Here is a 19,850-nt window from a genome sequence, read left to right on the forward strand (position 1 = left end):
ACCTGCATCCTCATCTCCCACACAGAAAGTGCTGTGTGTTGAATGAAGTGACTTGATAGAATTAAGGTATATCTCAACCTCCTTGGGTCTATTCATTTCTTTCAAACCCTTCCTTATGATATATAGATGAGGCAAGTAATCATTTAAATCTCAAGGAGTGGCCTGGTAGCTCTGTTCAGCTAAAAACTATGCCAAGAAAATATACCATAAACTTAATATTGACATTAAACAAACAACTTTTAAGGTGGACAAATAATTTTATTTTGTGCATGCAAATACATGTCAAGTACTGCAAACTTTTTCCATCAATTTTCTCTCAAACACTGAAAATCATGATGCTCTATTTTGTGAACAGCCAAAGCTAATATCTCTTCACTTCAGTGCTACAGCAAAAACACACAGAATTCACTCTTTGCTATTCACTATCATCACAACCCTCATTGTTCCATCTCTGCCCTCCCCCCATATACAGGCCTTATAAATCCTAGTCTTCCCCCATTTAATCCTATTCCTATAGCACAAAGGGAAACATTACGATTTGGAAATTCAAATTGAAATAAATGGAATAGAATTTATTCCCATATATATTCCCCATTTCATTGTACAGAATTATTTTAAATTATAGTTTTAAATAGAAGCTGAGTATATGCCTTAAAAATGAGCATTAAATCCATCTTAGAGATGGTGCCTGCTTTTTACATGATGGGTGTACACCATCTTTAATTTCATTTACATTTCAATCGAACAATAGATTTGCAAAGAAAATGTCTAATACAGACGTAAAAATATTCACACTAGAGCTTCACAATCGGTTGTACAATTGACAAACAGGCCTCTTTTCCCAAACTTTCCAGCTAAGCAAATTTATAAAATGTAATCAATGCAACAAGAAAAACATTTCTCTTTCACTTCCAGGGAAAAGAATATGCAATAAACAGTATAAATGCAGACAGCAGTTGCTGCAAGCTAACCACGATACTCCCAAGTGGCTGTACAGTGGATATGTGCAGTACAAATAAAAGCCACATGTGTTGTATCACAACTACAGTATAATTGTTTGCCCAGCTAAGAGAATGCATGCACTTCCATGCCTTGGGTTATAAAGTGAGGCCTAATTCTTGACAGGTTGATGGAATATGTGCAAATGACCTTGGCTTTTGGTACTAAGTGCAGCCAGTGTCTGTGTTCCACTGGTTTGGGGATATTTTTAAAATTTTATTTAAAAAAAGGAAAAAACTGCCAATTTTAGACTCAAGGAGAATAATTGCTCTTGGAGTAAAAATAAGACTCCACTCAAATGTGGGGTGTTTTGATCTGTGGCCTTGACGCCTTGTATTCCCTTGCCAGCAAAGGGATACAAGGAAGCCGCAGTATAAAGACGTTACTAGCAAACTTATTCAATTTATCCAGAAAATGGGATAGTCCTTGAGCATGTTCTTTTGTGTTCTGCTTGCAGAAGGGGTCCTTATGTAGAAGGAGTTACAGTAAGTGATCCCATCAAGCCTCTTCATTCATTAAAACAAAAGTTCTTCCAGGAAACCAATGCATAGTTGCAATGCAACTTTTCCCTTTAATGCTTAGTTATCAATACTGGTGACAGTCTGCTCAGAAAATGACTCAAAGAAGATAGGGAAGAAATACTCAGATTCAAAGGTGAAATCATATGCTGAATCTGGTTGTTATAAATTCCACCCCTGTTAACAAGACAACACAGGCTTTAATGTCTAAAATCCAAAAGCAAGCTAGATGGTTTTTAAAATAATTTTTCAAATGTTTAAATGATCCCATTTGAAATACCTACAAATTGCTGTGCATCCTGTAATTTTCTCAAGGCAGCATATAAAATTGGGATATGCTTTATATACTTAACCTCAACTTGAAATCTGAATGAAAGTGACTAGATCCATACAAATGGAAAATTTCAGTTCTTGCATAGGAAATTTCTTTTATTATCCTCTTACTAGAATAAATAGCTATGATGGGAGGGAAAAGTCAGTGCCACTGGCCTAATGAACTCCCTTTTTTTGAAAATTACAATGCACAACTTTCATGTATGACACTGGTTTATAACGTGGCATTGAACATAAGACATGGCAGCAAAGGCAAGGGAATCTGCTTTGTTCAGGTACCAAATAGAAAAAATATATATGTAACTTCCTCTGTATTCATAAAATGAAATGATACCACAAAAAACTGATGCTACAACCACAGTAACTGAATGGGGCACATGGACTTCAGAATGGAACTTAGAAATTAAAAAACAAAAACACAAAAAATGAAAGAAAATAACGACCACTTTCTTGCATTCCAGACCTCAGACTTTTTTTTCTGATTACACAATAGGTAACATATGCAGTTTTGTTACCCCCATTACACATTTCCTCTCTTGTTGCTTTGTATCCTTTGATTCCAAATTTGTACATCACATCTTGTTGGTAAGGCGGCCAAATGACAGGAAATGCCTCAATTTTAAAAAGTCATATTCTAGGTCTGATTCGTAACATTTTCCTCGATGGTATCAGTAGGTACCATTCTGAAGAAGGATCAGATGAACTGCCCTTTCTTCAAAAGTGGCAGAGAACCAATGGTTTTACTTCACATTAAACCCACCATGACAGACAGAAGGTGACCACTACACAGAGAATGGATGCAACACAGAATAATGCAACACAGAAACAATTCCTATGTTGTTAGTGAAAAAGAGAGTAAGTTTTTAAGAACAGGGAGTTATTGTTTTATGGGATCACCTGCTGCAAGACAAGCATTACTTTAATATAAACGTTCTGAGACATACCAATAAGGTTGGCAGGTATATACATATACTGATGCAAATGTAATTTCACTGGACAAGTAGGCAAACATTTAAGCAGTTTATCCCAACCCCCTCCAGCAGAGCACAACCAAGTTTCAAAATTTCAATTTTAAAATTAAAAAGATAAGGTTAAATACACAAGATCAATTTATGTAGTATATATTCACCCTCAGAACGTGCTGAAGATGTTTTGTGTAGTTCTGTTGCACAGAGGGTTCTTTCCCTGAGGGCACATAAGGAGCTCTCAAACTGTTAATAGGTCTCTATTTTGTAACAAAATAGCAATTTTAAAATCTTAAAAAAAAATACATTACCTTCAACATGGAAGATCTCACTATTAAATATCCATGAAATAGACAGACTGGTTTGCATATCCTTTTTGGAATTACAAACAGCAAATAAAGTACATTGGAAGCATTTCAAATGTAAGAAGCACATATTTATAGAAAGGTTCTGATATAAATTATATAACAATCATGTTCCTGTAATATTCTAGGCTAATTTATAATGTCAGAAATAAGTTAATGTAACATGGTTTAAAACCCTTGTTCCTATTCATTTCAGGTTACAGAGTGAAATAAATAAAATGTCTTCATAGGGATGGGGAGCACTGGCCATGGCAAAAAGGTACAGTACTAACCAAAGGAAACTAAGTCAAGGCTACTGTGCTGTTGTTATGCTACAAACAAACATCTTCATACATTTGAGTATTAAATAAATGTGTAAGATCTTCCATACTGACACCAGAATATCAAAACTACCCCTTTGTTTCTCAGGTATATTTACAACTTATCAGTCACCTTATGAGCATGTTCATTAAGACAGGTATCAAACACCAGTATTTACTCATTCTAATCAAGAAATTTCAGGGAAATGTCAACCCTCCCGCCCCTGGAAATGTGCACAAAACTTTTTATCAAAATCTTATCTGATACAATGCTGTGGTTTTGTAAAACAACTAAATAGCTCAGACGACCAATAACATGATCCTGTTTAAGCATCTTGCTAGCAGGAAAAGCCCTTACATACAGTACACCTGGTGAAAGATCAGCTTGGCTTAAAATATTCCAGTACAATTTTCAGAGTAAACAACTTCACAGAAGTTAATTAAAAAAATAATAATAAAAGTCAAACTAATCTTAAAGAAACAAAAGAAAAACAGATAAACTATAGGTAAAGATCACCAGGAAGGAATGCCCAGCTTTTCTTTTCAAATGTTAACTGAAATTTAGGTTTCAATACAATACCTCCCACAAATCTGAGGCATGACTTGTTGAACACATTGTATACTTTCAGATGCCAAGTCAAAACCATTTCAGTCACATTTTAGCAAGGCAGAAATTATTCATGTTTCAAAGTATGAATAAATGTTAGCCAATGTTCTACTATTACATGGTTCATAGTCTTATCAACCTAACAGTCAAAAAACAAGAAAAACTAAATCCCAACATGAAGTAACAATAAACAATATTTAACCAAGATAATGCAATGAACATCCAAATTAATTAGTTTAAATTAAAAACCCAGCAATACCATCTTGTTAGTCAGTGCAAACGCTACATACAGGGTTTTCTCAAGAAAGCTGAAAGCACCTGATTCTTTTGCCAAGTCATCAGATTCAATAATGTACAGGCTTAAATCTGCATTTTAAAAAACTGCCATTACATTAGTGCATAATTTATCAAAATTGTAAAAACGATTCTGCATAACTTAGGAGAATTTAATATCTAGTACATCAGCTGAAAGACTTAGGCACTTGGTTATATTTTTAATTAATTACTTCAACAAGTAGCCTGTGTATAAATATTAACAAAGCAGAAACTACTCTTGAAAAATGGAAAATTAAAAAAAAATTATATGCTACAGATAAAAGCACTGCACCACACTCCTACATATAATGCAGTAAAGAAAGCTGTATATAACCCTGTAAAATTCTATGGTAAGAACATCTAACTCCACTCTTCAAAATTAAAAAAAGAAAAAGAAATCCATGCAAAGTTCCATGAAAAAGATAAATAAAGCAGCTGGAATGAGATGGAAACTTCTCTCAGTGAAACATAAAATAGAAATAAATAAGTTAACTAAGTCTACTTTCACTAGATGTATCATTGTAGGATCCTGCTAGTTTAATAACTGAGTTGTTAATTTTCTATAGAAGCCATTTAAAATAGGAAATGGCTCAGTTACTGCACCGGATTGCTACAAACTCATAAAAAGCTGCTTGAAGCTTAAGTTAAATGTTGTCCAAATTCCAATCACTTCTGGAAAGTGAACATGTTACCCTAGTAAAGTAAATTTTCTTTTTTTTTTTTCATAATGCTAATGCAAGAGGGCTTGAAGTATCAAAGAGTCCACAGGAAATGGATGCCCCCAGTAATATCTTTTTTTAAAAAAAATATACATTATATAATATATATTATATATATAAAAAGCTAGTGTAAATGCTTCCATGGTGTGGTCACAAATTTGAAAGATGAACCTCCTTTCAGCTGTTAACCATCTTCCCATTTGCAACAGGTTTTAAAAAGTCGTTTTTATCTTCAGACATAACATGAGTTTTCAGAATGAGGTTGCCAACACTGACAGACGTGGTGATGGGGAGGCAACTTGCATTGCTAATAGACACTGGGAGTGGCTGGCTAAAGCAAGAAGTTACCGGCAGAATTGTTTTTTGTTCTTCCCTGAGAAAAAAGAAATGATATTAAAAACAAGTTAGCTTTAAGTGAAAACTTTTAAGGGTAACTATACATACTTAAGGAAAGCTACATCAAACTTTAGGAATCCCTAGCAAAGAGATGTCTTTATCATTAGAAGTATCAGAAGTAACTTGAAAAGTCCTATTTTCCTTTTTTCAGACAGTCTCCCTCTGTTGCCCAGGCTGGAGTGCTGTGGCATGATCTCGGCTCACTGCAACTTCCGCCTCCTGGGTTCAAGCAATTCTCCTGCCTCAGACTCCCAACTAGCTGGAATTACAGGCGTGTACTACCACACTCAGTTATTTTGCATTTTTAGTAGAGACGAGGTTTCACCATGTTGGCTTGTCTAGAACTCCTGACCTCAAACGATCCGCCTGCCTTGGCCTCCCAGAGTGCTGGGATTACAGGCGTGAGCCACTACTCCTGGCCTGAAATGTTCTATTTTCCAAAAGTTATGATAAAAATTAAAATACTAGTTAGTTTAAGGCCATACAAACTATTAAGTTGAAGATTTAAGCCCATATTTTGGGCAGTAATTATTCCAAATAGCAGTATTATAGCCAAGAAAAAAAGATATATATATATTTTTATATATATTATAAATATATATATATTTTATATATAATTATATAATAAAAATATTTTATATATAATTTTTTTCTTGGCTATAATACTGCCATTTGGAATAATTACTGCCCAAAATATGGGCTTAAATCTTCAACTTAACAGTTTGTATGGCCTTAAACTATATATATATATATTTTTTGAGATGGAGTCTCAGTCTGTCGCCCAGGCTGGAGAGCAGTGTCACGATCTTGGCTCACTGCAACCTCCGCCTCCCGGGTTCAACCAATTCTCTTGCCTCAGCCTCCCAAGCAGCTGAGACTACAGGTGCCTGTCACTATGCCTGGCTTTTTTGTATTTTTGTAGAGACAGGGTTTCACTATGTTGGCCAGGGTGGTCTTGAACTCCTGACCTTGTGATCCACCTGCCTCAGCCTTCCAAAGTGCTGGGATTACAGCCATGAGCCACTGCACCTGGCCTAGCCAAGAAAATCTTAACATGATTTTCAAAAAGAGAAACCATTAATTCAGGTTTTCATTCTCCATTTTGTAATCTAGAAATCTGGCAACCAGATTAAAGAAGCATAACCTGATGCTGGAACACAGATTAACTTTATCTCAACAAAAAGCAGGTTTCAGGCTACCAAAATGGACTGCTTTGTTAGTTCAATTTTACTTTTTCTCCCCTCAAAATTCAGACTGACCAAATCATTGCCCACAAAAGGTCTTCCCCTTACAGCATAAAGCCAAAAATGAATTTAACATTTTTTTCTCTTTATTATGTCCTATGCCCACTGTTTATGAATTTTCTGTCTAACACTCACAGAATCACATGGTCTTCACCTAAACTCTGTTTCTTCTGCTTTGGTGGCTCCTTTTGGTGCTGCTGCACTGGATGCCCATTTTCCACTGCCGTTCCATTTAGCAACTGATCATTTTGAGAACTGATACCAAGCTGTATGTCCAGGATCTCCTAAGAAAATAAAATGTGAATCCTTCAGTATCAAAGTATTTTATACTTTTAAATTTTCAATCGAACAAAGCCTCTCAATTATCTAATTGTGGCACTTACTTCAATTGGTTCACTTTGTCCATCAGGTTCATCAGTATCAAGTGCTGAAAGCTCTAACTCGATATCCCTATCAGGTTTAGTATCTGTTGAATCTTCTGTATAATCACTCTGTAACTAAGAAAAACACTGATTTTATACCTGTGGAACCTGGGGCTTCCCTTTTAAATTAAAATTAAAAATCCCAATAATCAGCCAGATACGGTGGCTCACACCTGTAATCCTAGCACTTTGGGAAGGTGAGGCAAGCAGATCACTTGAGGTCAGGAGTTCAAGACCAGCAACATGGTGAAACCCTGTCTCTACTAAAAATAGAAAAATTAGCTGGGCATGGTGGTGGGTGCCTGTAATCTCAGCTACTCGGGAGGCAGGAGAATCACTTGAACCTGAGAGCCAGAGGCTGCAGTGAACCGAGATTCTGCCACTACACTCCAGGCAATAGTGCAAGCTTCCATCTCCAAAAAAAAAAAAAAAAATTCAATGATCTAGTTAAAGAATTATTTAAGAAATCTAGGACTACAATTTTATTTCTATTATGAGTTTTAAAAGCAATCGATCATCCATCAGAGATATAGGCACACCAAAATACACTCAGTAATGGTATAACCAAGATGCAGCAGCAGAAAACAAATACATTAAGCATTTCTTTACCTCTCCATTTCTTAGTTCAATTTCCTTGCTTAAAAGGTTTAAGGTAAGGTGACGGCCTTCATCCAGGGAATTCCACTTCTGTTGCATGGCCAAAGCATTGGCCTCTCTCTGAAGAAGTAATGAGTTGCTCTTGGCCTATATGAGGAGGAAAGAAAAGTAAAGTTAGCTTCCAACCATAGCTTTCAACTGGCATTCTATTTTTTAAAAATTCATAGCTAAGTTACAGAGCCTACCTGCTGAAGTTCAAGGCTCAAAAGGTCCCCAGTACTGGAATGCTTTCTATGACCAGATAAATCAGTAACAATGAATCTGTCCCTTTAAAGAGAAATATGTTTACTGTAATAAAAGTTAAGTCAATGAAGCAACAAAAGTAGTAATAACCATATGTTTTATGTGACAGATCAACCCTGAAAACTTCAGTCATTCCAAATTTAAATGCAAATATTTTTCAGAAATTTGTTACATAGCTCAGACAAGCAAAGCACATTTCATGAACTGGGGGTAGGATGTGTACTCTTAAGATACATACAAGTCTGAGAATGGAGAATCCTATAGAATTAAGAAAAACGTTACCTTTCAATATAGTGTGCTGATGATGTGGCCTCGTTGCCATATGAACTCCACCTTGAATCAACAGCATTGACATAAGGGACATAATCTACAGACATGTAGAATGAAACAATGGTCAAAAAAGTGACAAATTAGTGTACTGATGTGAATGTATACTTCTCAAAATAGATCTGTACTTTATCCCACTAGCCATATAATGCTGGTTAAACCACCTAAATCTGAGTTTCGTGGTTGTTAAATGGAGGGAAATGTTTTCTATCTCACAAGCTGGGGATTAAAAAGCATAGTGCTTAGGACGGGCACAGTGGCTCACACCTGTAATTTCAGCACTTTGGGAGGCTTAGGCAGGTGGATCACACGAGGCCAGGAGTTCCAGACCAGCCTGGCCAACATGGCGAAACTAAAATACAAAATACTCTCTACTAAAAATACAAAAATCAGCCAGGCGTGGTGGTGCACGTCTGTAATCCCAGCTACTTTGGAGCTGAGGCAGGAGAACCACTTGAACCCAGGACACAGGTTGCAGTGAGCCGAGATCGCACCACTGCACTCCAGTCTGGGCAACAGAGTGAGACTCTGTCTCAATTTAAAAAAAAAAAAAAAAAAGGAAAAAGCATAGTGCTTAGAACATATCAGGCTAGGTATTATCTAAATAGATTACCTGATACACTGATGGGCTTAGTCGCACTTCCTTGGGAAGCAGTGGCCTGGACAGGATCTGTGGTATGGTAACCTGTACGGGAAGATCTGGAAATTGCACCCCATTTTGAGATGATGGGTCCATCACTAAAGGGAATTATTGGATCTTCTTCTTTTGTCCTTCTCTGAGTTTCAAATAAATGTACTCTTCTCTTAACATCGCCACTGTCCAGGTCCTGTGTAAACCAAAGAAAATCAACAAAAGGACTGTTGGCTATTACTTCAGCTAGTAAATATATGCTATCAAAAGACATGTAACTAGGTTTTTTGATCAATTTAAAACTAGCTCTAGACTCAATGATAATCCAACAAACTACCATTAAACCACCAATGTTCAAATAATCTAAACATTAAATATAATTTATTTCAGACTTACCTAAATATAACCCTGCTGCTACTAATGAGTTATAAGGCAACAATATGAACGAATGAATAGAAAACATTCATTCTACAACGTGAGTGAACATGCATCATCTCTCACCTCCAACCCCTGCAACCCCAGCAAAATCATACCATTAACACAGCATTTGAATTAGCAATTACATCTTTGGGTTCTGAATCAATGGCATTTATACAGGAGCCTATGGTGCCACAAGACCAGGGAGAATAATGGGAAAGATGATCTTCTTCAAATTTTGTACCACTCACACTCTCTGAGAACTGGTTAAAAAAAAAAAATAAAATAAAGCCAATTAGTAAGAAGCTTAAATTTACAAGCTTGTAACTAATATAAAGGAACTATTATAGAATTCAGAGGACTTCATAGCAAACAATTACACTCTTTCAATAACTAATATAAAAAACTGTAATAAGCAACAAATGGTATTTTTACAATAGAAAATGGCATGCTTTCCCTTTTCACTTTGTCCTTTAAGTGCTCATATGGAACATTTGACTAATACTATCAAAACCAATTAACAAACATTTATAGTACGCTACTAAATGGTATGGGGTGCTCCAAGAAAAAAAAAAAGTAAGAGAAAACAAATACATAGATACACACAGAGGTCACAGTCCATATCCTAAAGAAGTTTATAATTTTCTTTTTTCTTTTGAGACAGGGTCTCATTCCTACCGCCCAGGCTAACGTGCAGTGGGGTGATCCCAGCTCACTGCAGCCTCGACTTCCCAGGCTCAGGTGATTTTCCCAGCTCAGCTTCCCAAGTAGCTGGGACTATAGGCATGCGCCACTATGCTCAGACAATTTTTTGTATTTTTAGTAGAGGTGAAGTTTTGCCATATTGCCTAGGCTGGTATCAAACTCCTGGGCTCAAGCAATCCACCCACCTCGATCTTCCAAAGTGCTGGGATTATAGGCATGAGCCACTACACCAAGCTGTGTTTATAATTTTCTTGAGAAAAAGAATGACATGTGCAAATAAGGGAATATAACTGATAAATTATGCAGTATCAAATAACAAAAGGAATTCAAAGGCGGCTCTGGAGCTAAAGGGGAAATAAATAAATTTTAAAGGGACCGTGAATAAGGAATACTTATAGGACCAGAATACTAAAGTTATACGAATCATTAAATCTAGTTTACTAATTATTCAGATTAAAAAACTCAAGGCCAAAGAAGTTAAATAACTTTTCTCAAGTCAAACTCAGCAGATCTGAGTCTCAGGGAAATACTCACTTCCTGAAGCATACATTGTATACCAAAAAAGAAAACAGAAGTGGCATCTAGCAAGCAAGTGGCAGCTCTGTCACTCTGTTGTCAACATATTTACCTGCTTTGAAGAAGTCTAAGTTTGACAAGACCAATTTGGATCTAGTTTAAAATGTCAATGCTTTATTGAAATATTTATGGGTTAAAAAATATAATGCCTAGGATTACCTCAAAACAATTCAACGGGAAGAGGGGGTACAAATAAGACAGTACTGACTGAGTTGATAACTATGGAACCTGGGTGTTGGGTACATGGAGTTTATCATATTATTCTCTTTATACCTGTATATGTTTGAAATTTTTTATAATGAAAATATTTTAAACATTTTAATATCAGAACTTCTGGGAGTGGGGAATAAACCAGAAAAAACTTAAAAAAGAAATTAATGGTTTACTCTAAATATAACAGTACTGAAAACACCAGATTAAATTAAAATCATCCTGGTACAAACACTTATTTTGTAATGCCAAAAACAATAATTAACAGTGATGTAAAGAGCATAAATAATACTGTAGGTATTTCTGCATCTCTTATGAAGTAGTGAAGAAATACCTCAGACAGCACAGGATTCAAACCCCAGCTATTTACAGCTGAAAGATCTTGGGCAAATCACTTCTGTAAGTAAGATTCCTACCCTGTAAAATATAGAAAATACCTGCCCCCTAAGGTTTTTGTGAGAATTAAATAAAATAGCTTTATGCAAATGCTTAGTACAGTGTTGGCATGAGTAGGTGCTCAATAAATGATAGATATAAATCACACTATTAATAAAAAACCATAAAATAATTATACTACTGGAAAGATTTTGAATTCCTGGTAAAGGACTATGCCTTAACAGTCTTCAGAGTCTCATAACACCTAGCCGTCGTGCATATATATTCAGTGTTTACTGAACTAAACTCAACTGCACACCAAACCACTGCAAAATATCCAACATAGCTATTCCTGGTTTGAATGCGTAATTTGAAGTCAGCTGTTTGACCTATCCCTGCAACATTAAGTAATTAAAACCTTTCTTACATCCGCACGGAAGTCTACACTGAATAGAGGAGAAGGTGGTGTTGGTGACTGTGTTGCCACAGGAAGAGTTGAAGAGACAAGAGGTGCTTTCTGAGTGTGGTACTGTGCCCACTGATCTGGCTTTCTTCTTATCTGCTCCTCGCAACTGGTCTTCAAATGACCACAGGGTTCCTAATGGGGGATAAAAGAAACAATCTTAATCATCTAGGGAGTGGTGAATAAATTTAACCGTGTGAAAATGATGTAAACAGTTTATGATATTGTTGGGATAAAAAAATACAGCAGGGAAAGTCACCCTAGTCTATTCTCCACACACTTAAAAAAAAAAGGTTAATATTTATTCAACTGATGTTAAAAGCAGAATCTGAGCATTCACTTTTCTTGTTTAGGAAAGTCATTTGTATGTATGTGGTGATACTGAAAAAAGGCCCTAACCTTGTATTTTTAAGATTTTTCTACTTTCCCAACAATTACCTATCCGAACATAACATTTATTGAGCATTAACATGTATGAGGCCCAGTTCTAAGAGGTTTGATTTTCTGATTTAATTCTCACAACAGCCTTATGAGGTAGGTACTACTATTAATTCCATCAAACGAATGAAAGAACTGAGGCATAGGGAGGTCAAGTAACTTCCTTAAGTCACACAATTAGTAAGTGGAGGAGCCAGGATACATACCTGGGTAGTTTGACTCCAGACACTGGGCTCTTAATGACTACATTATAGTAGCATCTTCACTTACCCTTGGTAAAGGCACAGTTGTCCTTGGCTCACTTGGTGGCTGACAAGCCACTGAATAATATCCATCTAATGAGTTATATCTTTCCCGCAAAGATGTCTGATAGACAGATGAGTGCATCACATCCATTGGAGGTAAAGAATTGCTTCTAATAATGTCATCTCGTTGGTACATAGGTGGGCGCCAGATGCGCCTGCTGTCATACACAGGAGCATACATTCCAGAAGGTACTGGAGGAACTGGTCCATACGGCTGCGGAGGAGGAGGTTGGTAAGGAGAAGAATTCATTCGATCTCGAGGGGAAAATGTACTGTAATGATCGGCATATGGCATGGAAGCAGGTGGGAGGGAGGACTCTGGAACATTATTGGACCTCACAAAGCGAGGAACACAGGGAGCCACACCAGCTGGTACCGTTGGAGGTGGTGGATAGTATCCTTGAAAATTGGAAAGAGGAATATTTAATGTAATCTTAGTACAATCCAACATTTTATAATGGCTTAAATCTAAGGCAGCCCTTAATGCAGGAAAATACAATATGCTTTGAACCTTACCTTACCCTGCTTTATAAAGCTTTATACCTGGCTTTTTCTTTTATTTTTTAGTAGAGACAGGGTCTTGCTATGATGCAAGCCCAGGCTGTCTCAAACTCCTGGGCTCAAGCAATTCTCCTGGGCCTCCCAAAGTGCTGGGATTACAGGTGTGAGCTACCACACCTGACCAGAAGCTACATATTTTCAAGATACCACTATATGAAAATCATTAACGTTCAATACTTTGCTAAAGTGCTCCTTAAAACACATGACAGAGCTATTAACAGACGGCTGGTAAATATCCTTCCAGGGCTTCTATTGCCACTGGTTTTGGATTAAACAGTTACATCATTGATTTTTATTAACCTTTTTGGGAGCAGACGTTGAAGACCTCTCTCAAAATCTATGTGAGTTGTTCACTCTCTTTCCAAAATTGTAGATAAGCATACATAAATAAAACATTTTTTTATATCATTTCAGGGGACTTACAGAAAACCCCCTAAAGTTCATTCCTGACCCTATATTTGATTTGTAGGAATAACAACCTTAAAGCTGTTAGTATTTAGAAGCACAGATCCTTGGGGAAGGAGAATAACTTATGAGTCATATGGTCAAAAGGATTAATTTTTTAAATGTAGACATTCTAGAACTATTCACTCATTTATCTAAGGGAAACAATGTTTCTTTTTTTCTTAGAATCATCTAAAATTACTCACCTGTCTGTGGGTACTGTGGGACTTCAAAGGGTATCTGAGTCCTTGGATCTTGAAAATACTGAATGTTTTCAGAATGCGGAGGATATACTGGTACTCTAGTTAGAAATGGGCTGGATTTTTGAGGCACAGAATTCAGCTCTGTTCCAACATTAGAGGGCCCAGCTGAGGTAGCTGCTACATTACTTACAGGAGTCTTGGGTGGAGAACCAATTTTACTGGAGAGAAAATTTAACAAAGGGCAAAGGATAAATCACTGTCTATGACTGTCCTCCTTAGTAGAAATTTTTAATAAAATTATATTCTGAAACCATTAATAGAAAACACTTCAGATATTGCCACATTGACAAATAAGGCAATGAATTTCACTGCCACCTTACACAGCTAATTTACATAATCATGGTAACAGAGTCATATTCCTGTGTAGGCCACAGGGAATCAAAACGATTCCCAGATATTAACGTGACTCATTAGTCACCATTTACCCATTTTTTTTTTTTTTTTTTTTTGAGACAGGGTGTCACTCTGTCACCCAGGCTGAAGTGCACTGGCACAATCACAATAACAGCTTACTGCAAGGTCTTGACCTCCTGGGCTTAAGCAATCCTCCCACCTCAGCCTCCCAAGCAGATGGGACTACAAGTGCATGCCACCACCCTTGGCTAATTTTTAATTTTTTTATAGAGATGGGGTCTAAATTTGTTGCTCACGAGGGTCTCAAACTTCTAGGCTCAGGCAATTCTCCCACCTCGGCCTCACAAATTGCTGGGATTACAGGCATTACGGGCATTACACCATGCCCGGCCATTACTCATTCTTTAAGCAAACATTTTTCCCTACTGAAGGTTAAAAAAAAGAAAATTCTGTTCAACAGGTTCTCAACCGAAATAATATAGTCCATTAGTAGAACTATTTGGGACAAAGAAAACAGACATGGTAAGAAAGGGTTGTTTTCTACGAGGAGTTAAATTAGCTGAACTATAAACTCCTTGAGGAAAGGCCACTTTTGTTTATTTTGATAACTCCTATATCCCCAGCACCTAAAACAGTTCCTGGAACAGAGTAGGTACTTGGTAAATATTTGTTAGACAAATAAAACAGTTCCTGGCATGCAGTAGGTACTCAGTAAACACCTGCTGGGTGAATGAAATGGTAACTCATTAAATTGAGGCAAAACACACCAACCTTTTATTATTATTATTTTTAACACAAAAGAATTTTCTCGGTTGAGTCACTAAGTAATCAGCTCGAAAGGATGTTATGGCTTTCTTAATTCCTTTTAAGAAGTCAAATTTTGGACGGGCACGGTGGCTCACGCCTGTAATTCCACCACTCTGGGAGGCCGAGGCGGGCGGATCAACTGAGGTTGGGAATTCGTGACCAGCCTGACCAACATGCAGACACCCCCGTCTCTACTAACAATGCAAAATTAGCCGGGTGTGGTGGTGCATGCCTGTAATCCCAGCTACTCGGGAGGCTGAGGCAGGAGAATCGCTTGAACTTAGGAGGCGGAAGTTGTGGTAAGCCGAGATCGCACCATTGCACTCCAGCCTGGTCAACAAGAGTGAAACTCTGTCTCAAAAAAAAAAAAAAGTCAAATTTTGACAGAGCTTTAGATATGTGATGACTGCAGAAAACGATCGTGTTAATTATACAGGAACTCAATACGCTGCATCTCAACCAGATTAGAGAGTTTTTTCTCAAATTAGAACAATCATTTTAAAGGTAGGGTATAGGCTGGGTGCGGAGGCTCACGCCTGTAATCCCAGCACTTTAGGAGGCCGAGACGGGCGGATCACGAGGTCAGGAGATCGAGACCATCCTGGCTAACATGGTGAAACCCCGTCTCTACTAAAAATACATTAAAAAAAATTAGGCAGGCGTGGTGGCGGGCGCCTGTAGTCCCAGCTACAGGGGAGGCTGAGGCAGGATAATGGTGTGAACCCGGGAAGTGGAGCTTGCAGTGAGTGGAGATTGCGCCACTGCACTCCAGCGTGGGCAACAGAGCAAGACTCCTTCTCAAAAAAAAAAAAAAAGGTAGGGTATAAAGAAAAAGGTACATGGGCTGCCTTTAAGTTTATCACAGATTAGTCTAGGAGATGTTTACTTCTATGTGTAACTGTGTATTAAAATGTAAAAAATAACTAAGGAACTGTGGGTAATAATAGTAGGTACAAATGTAAGGGTTTAGAGTATAAAGATATTTTAGGGCTGTGCTTATTCTTTACACAAGTAAAATAGAGACAACAAGGAAAATGATTAGGATTTCCTTGAAACAATAATAATTAATATTTATCAAGTGGTTATTTCAGTCTATTCCAGGCACTATGCTTTACACAGATTATCTGGTTGCTCCACGTCAAAATGTTATATACCTAAAATTTGGATTAGTACTTTGAAATGGTAAACTCATAGACTTTTGTTGATAAACAAAAAGGCAACAAGATCCATGATAAGGTCAACATTTATCGCCTCATGAAATCATGCAAGCTATCTCAAAAATTGGAACTTATGGGAAAAGCTAATCTTCAGTCACATCCTAGTGAGAATTAGATCACTAGCCTAGATGACTTTCAGGATTCTAGGCTCTCCAATATGGCAGCTTCTCTCATATCTTATTGATTTTGCCTGTGCTGCCGTCTTCATTCACAAGGCCCTTACTTTTGGATATAGCTCAGGTATCATCACTTCACCTCTAAGAAGCCATCCACAATACCTCTCATAGAATTATTATTTTTCCTGTGTTCCAATAACAACTGGAACAATTGTGTTCCAAAAGAAATTTAGATTTATTTTCGGAAAGTCTTTACCAGCTGGGTGCAATGGCTCATGCCTGTAATCCCAGCCTTTTGGGAGGCCAAGGGGGGCGGATCACTTGCGGTCATGAGTTCTAGACCAGTCCGGCCAACATGGCGAAACCCAGTCTCTACTAAAAATACAAAAATTAGCTGGGCATGGTGGCGGGTGCCTGTAATCCCAGCTACTTGGGATGCTGAGGCAGAAGAATCGCTTGAACCCAGCAGGTGGAGGTTGCAGTGAGCCGAGATTGCACCATTGCACTCCACCTGGGTGACAGAGCGACTGCATCTCAAAAAAAAAAAAAGTTTTTACCCTAGTCTATTTTGTTAAAAAACTGAGATATAGTTCATTCTTTTAGGATGTTCAATTTAGTAATTTTTAGTATATTCACAAGGTTGTCCAATTATCACCACTATCTAATTCTGAAACATTTTCATCATCCCCAAGAGAAACCTATACACATTAGCATTCACTCCCCATTCCTATCCTAGCCCTAAACCCCTAGAAACCATTAATCTACTTCCTATCTCTACGAATTTGTCTATTCTTGACATTTAACATAAATGGAGCCATATAAATATGTGACCTTTTGTATCCGGCTTCTTTCATTTAGCACAATGTTTTAAAGGTTCATCCATATCGTAGCACATAATAGTACTTCATTCCCTTTTTATGGCTGAATAATATTCCATTGTATGGATAGAAAACAGTTTTACAACATTACCTTGCCAAAACTCTTCAAAAGCTTATTTCCTAAACATGTATACATAAGGTCTCCATAATCTGGCACCAACCTATCTAATCTTATTTTATATCAGTCCCTAACATAAGCCTTCAGATCTAAAAAGCTGGTCTCCTCAATATTCCATAATTACAGACAGATTTAATCCATGTTATGTTGTTCTTTTTTCTGTAATTCCCCATATTTCTCCCAGCAATATAACATTTTCCTGCCCTTTAATCCAGCTTCAGTATTGTTTCATATGTGTAAACGCTAATATTACATAAATCCACAACTATATCATAAATCACTTAAAAGCAAAGGTATCTTATGTTTCATGTGCCAAAAACAGAGCTCCAAGATTGAGTGCATAAATAACATTTGTTAACTAGACAATGTCCTCGAATATATCTTTTCTAAAATCTTGCCCAGGGAAGATTGTAAAAGTCCTTTTTTTTCTTTTTTTTTTTTGAGACGGAGTTTTGCTCTTGTTGCCCAGGCTGGAGCACAATGGTGTGATCTCGGCTCACTGCAACCTCCGCCTCCCAGGTTCAAGCCATTCTCCTGCCTCAGCCTTCCCAGGTAGCTGGGATTACAGGCGTGCGCCACCACGCCCGGCTAATTTTGTATTTTTAGTAGAGAAGGAGTTTCTCCATGTTGGTCAGGCTGGTCTTGAACTCCCAATCTCAGGTGATCTGCCCACCAAGGCCTCCCAAAGTGTTGGGATTACAGGCCTGAGCCACCACGCCCAGTCTGTAAAAGTCCCTTAATAAACAATTTCTCCCATCATGTGCTGACTGCAGAAGTAGCAAATGTTACTGCTTATCTATCCATCATTGATTGCTATGTGCCTAGCACAATGCTTTTTTCCTAGCAGGCATATAACAGACACTGACAGACTATTTATAGGCAACAAAATCTGAACATCAACATAATTGATATTTTACTAAATCTTACTCAAGATTTTAGAGTTGGAAATAACTTTTCAGATCATCTGAAAATTTAAAAACTTTTTTCTAAAGGCACCAAAACCTTTTGACAAATGAAATCTTATGCTGACACTCAATAGCAATTAACAGTGACAATAATAACAAAGCAAATATTTACTGAGCGCTTACTATATGGCAGGCATTGTTCGAGGCATACTGAAGAATTAATTCACTTAATCCTCGCAACCAATATAGGAAGTTGACACCATTATAATTCTAGTTTTATGAATGAGTAAACTAAGGTAGACAGATTAAGTAGCTGGCCTAAGATCAAACAGCTGGGAAACCATGAGTCAGAACTTGAGCCCCGAGAGTGTGGTTTCAAAGAGTCCCCCCCTTTTTTTTTTTTTGAGATGGAGTCCCACTCTGTCACCCAGGCTGGAGTGCAGCGGTGTGATCTTGGCTCACTGCAAGCTCTGCCTCCCGGGTTCACACCATTCTCCTGCCTCAGCCTCCTGAGTAGCTGGGACTACAGGTGCCCACCACCATGTCTGGCCAATTTTTTTTGTGCTTTTAATAGAGACAGTGTTTCACTGTGTTAGTCAGGATGGTCTCGATCTCCTGACCTCATGATCCACACACCTCAGCCTCCCAAAGTGCTGGGATTACAGGCGTGAGCCACCCCGCCCGGCCAAGAGTCCCCTCGTAAGTGCTACACTTCATTACAGAGTATAAAGTGAAAGTGCTCTGACTGAAACAGAGCTAGAGGCTCAGCATTTTACCTGCTTAGGTTTCTGTTTAGTTCTTTACTAGCATCTTTATGGAATCAACACTACAGTTCAAGAAAATAAGGTGTGAAAAAAAAATTCTGGTCCAGTCTCTTTGGGAGAGTTGAGGAAAACAAAATTCAGTTAAAGTCACTTTCCAAGTTCACAGGGCTATTCAGTTGCAGAGCCAAAGTAGAACTCAAATTTTTTAGTATTTAGTATTTCTTCTACATCACGAAATATTCTGTGTAAAAATTCTGATTAACTGGTATTCATCAGGAGAAGTAAAAACACTCAGGCATTTCTAAAAAGGAAAAAGAATTTCTAGCAATCATTTTTACCTAATACCTACTTTTCAGTTACAGAATCTGCAGAGGGCCCAGCAGCATTCTGACCATTAGTGCCAACTTTTCCCACTTTCTTCACGGTCTCCAGAGCTCTTAAGGTACTGTCAGTACTACGTGAGATTAGCTGGGAAACACTGTTTTCTGCATTTGAAATTCCGTTTGTACTTGGAACAATTTTCCCTGTTGTTTCAGTACTTCCTATGACAGAAATGACATTTCCGGCTGTGGTTGTGACAGTGTTGTTTACACCAACTTTATTTAGAAGAGGAAACGTTCTTACAGTGGCATTGATCTTTTTGTTCCTTAATCGATACCTGTTTCAAAAACAATCAACAGATTGGTGAATATTTCACTAAATCTTACTCAAGAAAAAAAATGGCAATGGGCAATGGGAAAAGATTGAAAAAGGAGGAAACAGTTTTGACAACAAGTTTCTTCAGCTAAATAATCAAATACAGTCTGTATCAAATTCTACTGCAACAGATGCCACATGAAAATATATATGCCATTCACATATGTATATAATATACATGTAATTAATATAGCAAGC

At 37.5% G+C, this 19,850-nt stretch overlaps 1 protein-coding gene across 6 annotated transcripts in view; it reads right to left on the minus strand.

Moving 5' to 3' along the window:
* Positions 1 to 237: 237 nt before the first annotated feature.
* RC3H2 (ring finger and CCCH-type domains 2) overlaps positions 238 to 19,850 on the minus strand; it is a 56,004-nt gene continuing 36,391 nt past the window's right edge. For 3 of the 6 annotated variants that reach the window (XM_008006346.3, XM_008006347.3, XM_037994090.2), the window contains 12 exons: positions 19,306 to 19,614; positions 13,741 to 13,955; positions 12,495 to 12,928; positions 11,751 to 11,921; positions 9,574 to 9,720; positions 9,023 to 9,236; positions 8,365 to 8,449; positions 8,025 to 8,106; positions 7,792 to 7,926; positions 7,144 to 7,257; positions 6,896 to 7,044; positions 238 to 5,493 (listed from right to left, as the gene is read on the minus strand). In XM_008006346.3, the coding sequence (XP_008004537.3) occupies positions 5,298 to 5,493; positions 6,896 to 7,044; positions 7,144 to 7,257; positions 7,792 to 7,926; positions 8,025 to 8,106; positions 8,365 to 8,449; positions 9,023 to 9,236; positions 9,574 to 9,720; positions 11,751 to 11,921; positions 12,495 to 12,928; positions 13,741 to 13,955; positions 19,306 to 19,614 (2,251 nt within the window). In that variant the 3' untranslated portion in view covers positions 238 to 5,297. The remainder of the gene's footprint in view (positions 5,494 to 6,895; positions 7,045 to 7,143; positions 7,258 to 7,791; positions 7,927 to 8,024; positions 8,107 to 8,364; positions 8,450 to 9,022; positions 9,237 to 9,573; positions 9,721 to 11,750; positions 11,922 to 12,494; positions 12,929 to 13,740; positions 13,956 to 19,305; positions 19,615 to 19,850) is intronic. The other 3 variants (XM_008006349.3, XM_008006348.3, XM_008006350.3) reach the window with 3 other exon arrangements.

This window comes from Chlorocebus sabaeus, chromosome 12 (assembly GCF_047675955.1).
Source record: "Chlorocebus sabaeus isolate Y175 chromosome 12, mChlSab1.0.hap1, whole genome shotgun sequence".
Classification (NCBI taxonomy): Eukaryota; Metazoa; Chordata; class Mammalia; order Primates; family Cercopithecidae; genus Chlorocebus; species Chlorocebus sabaeus.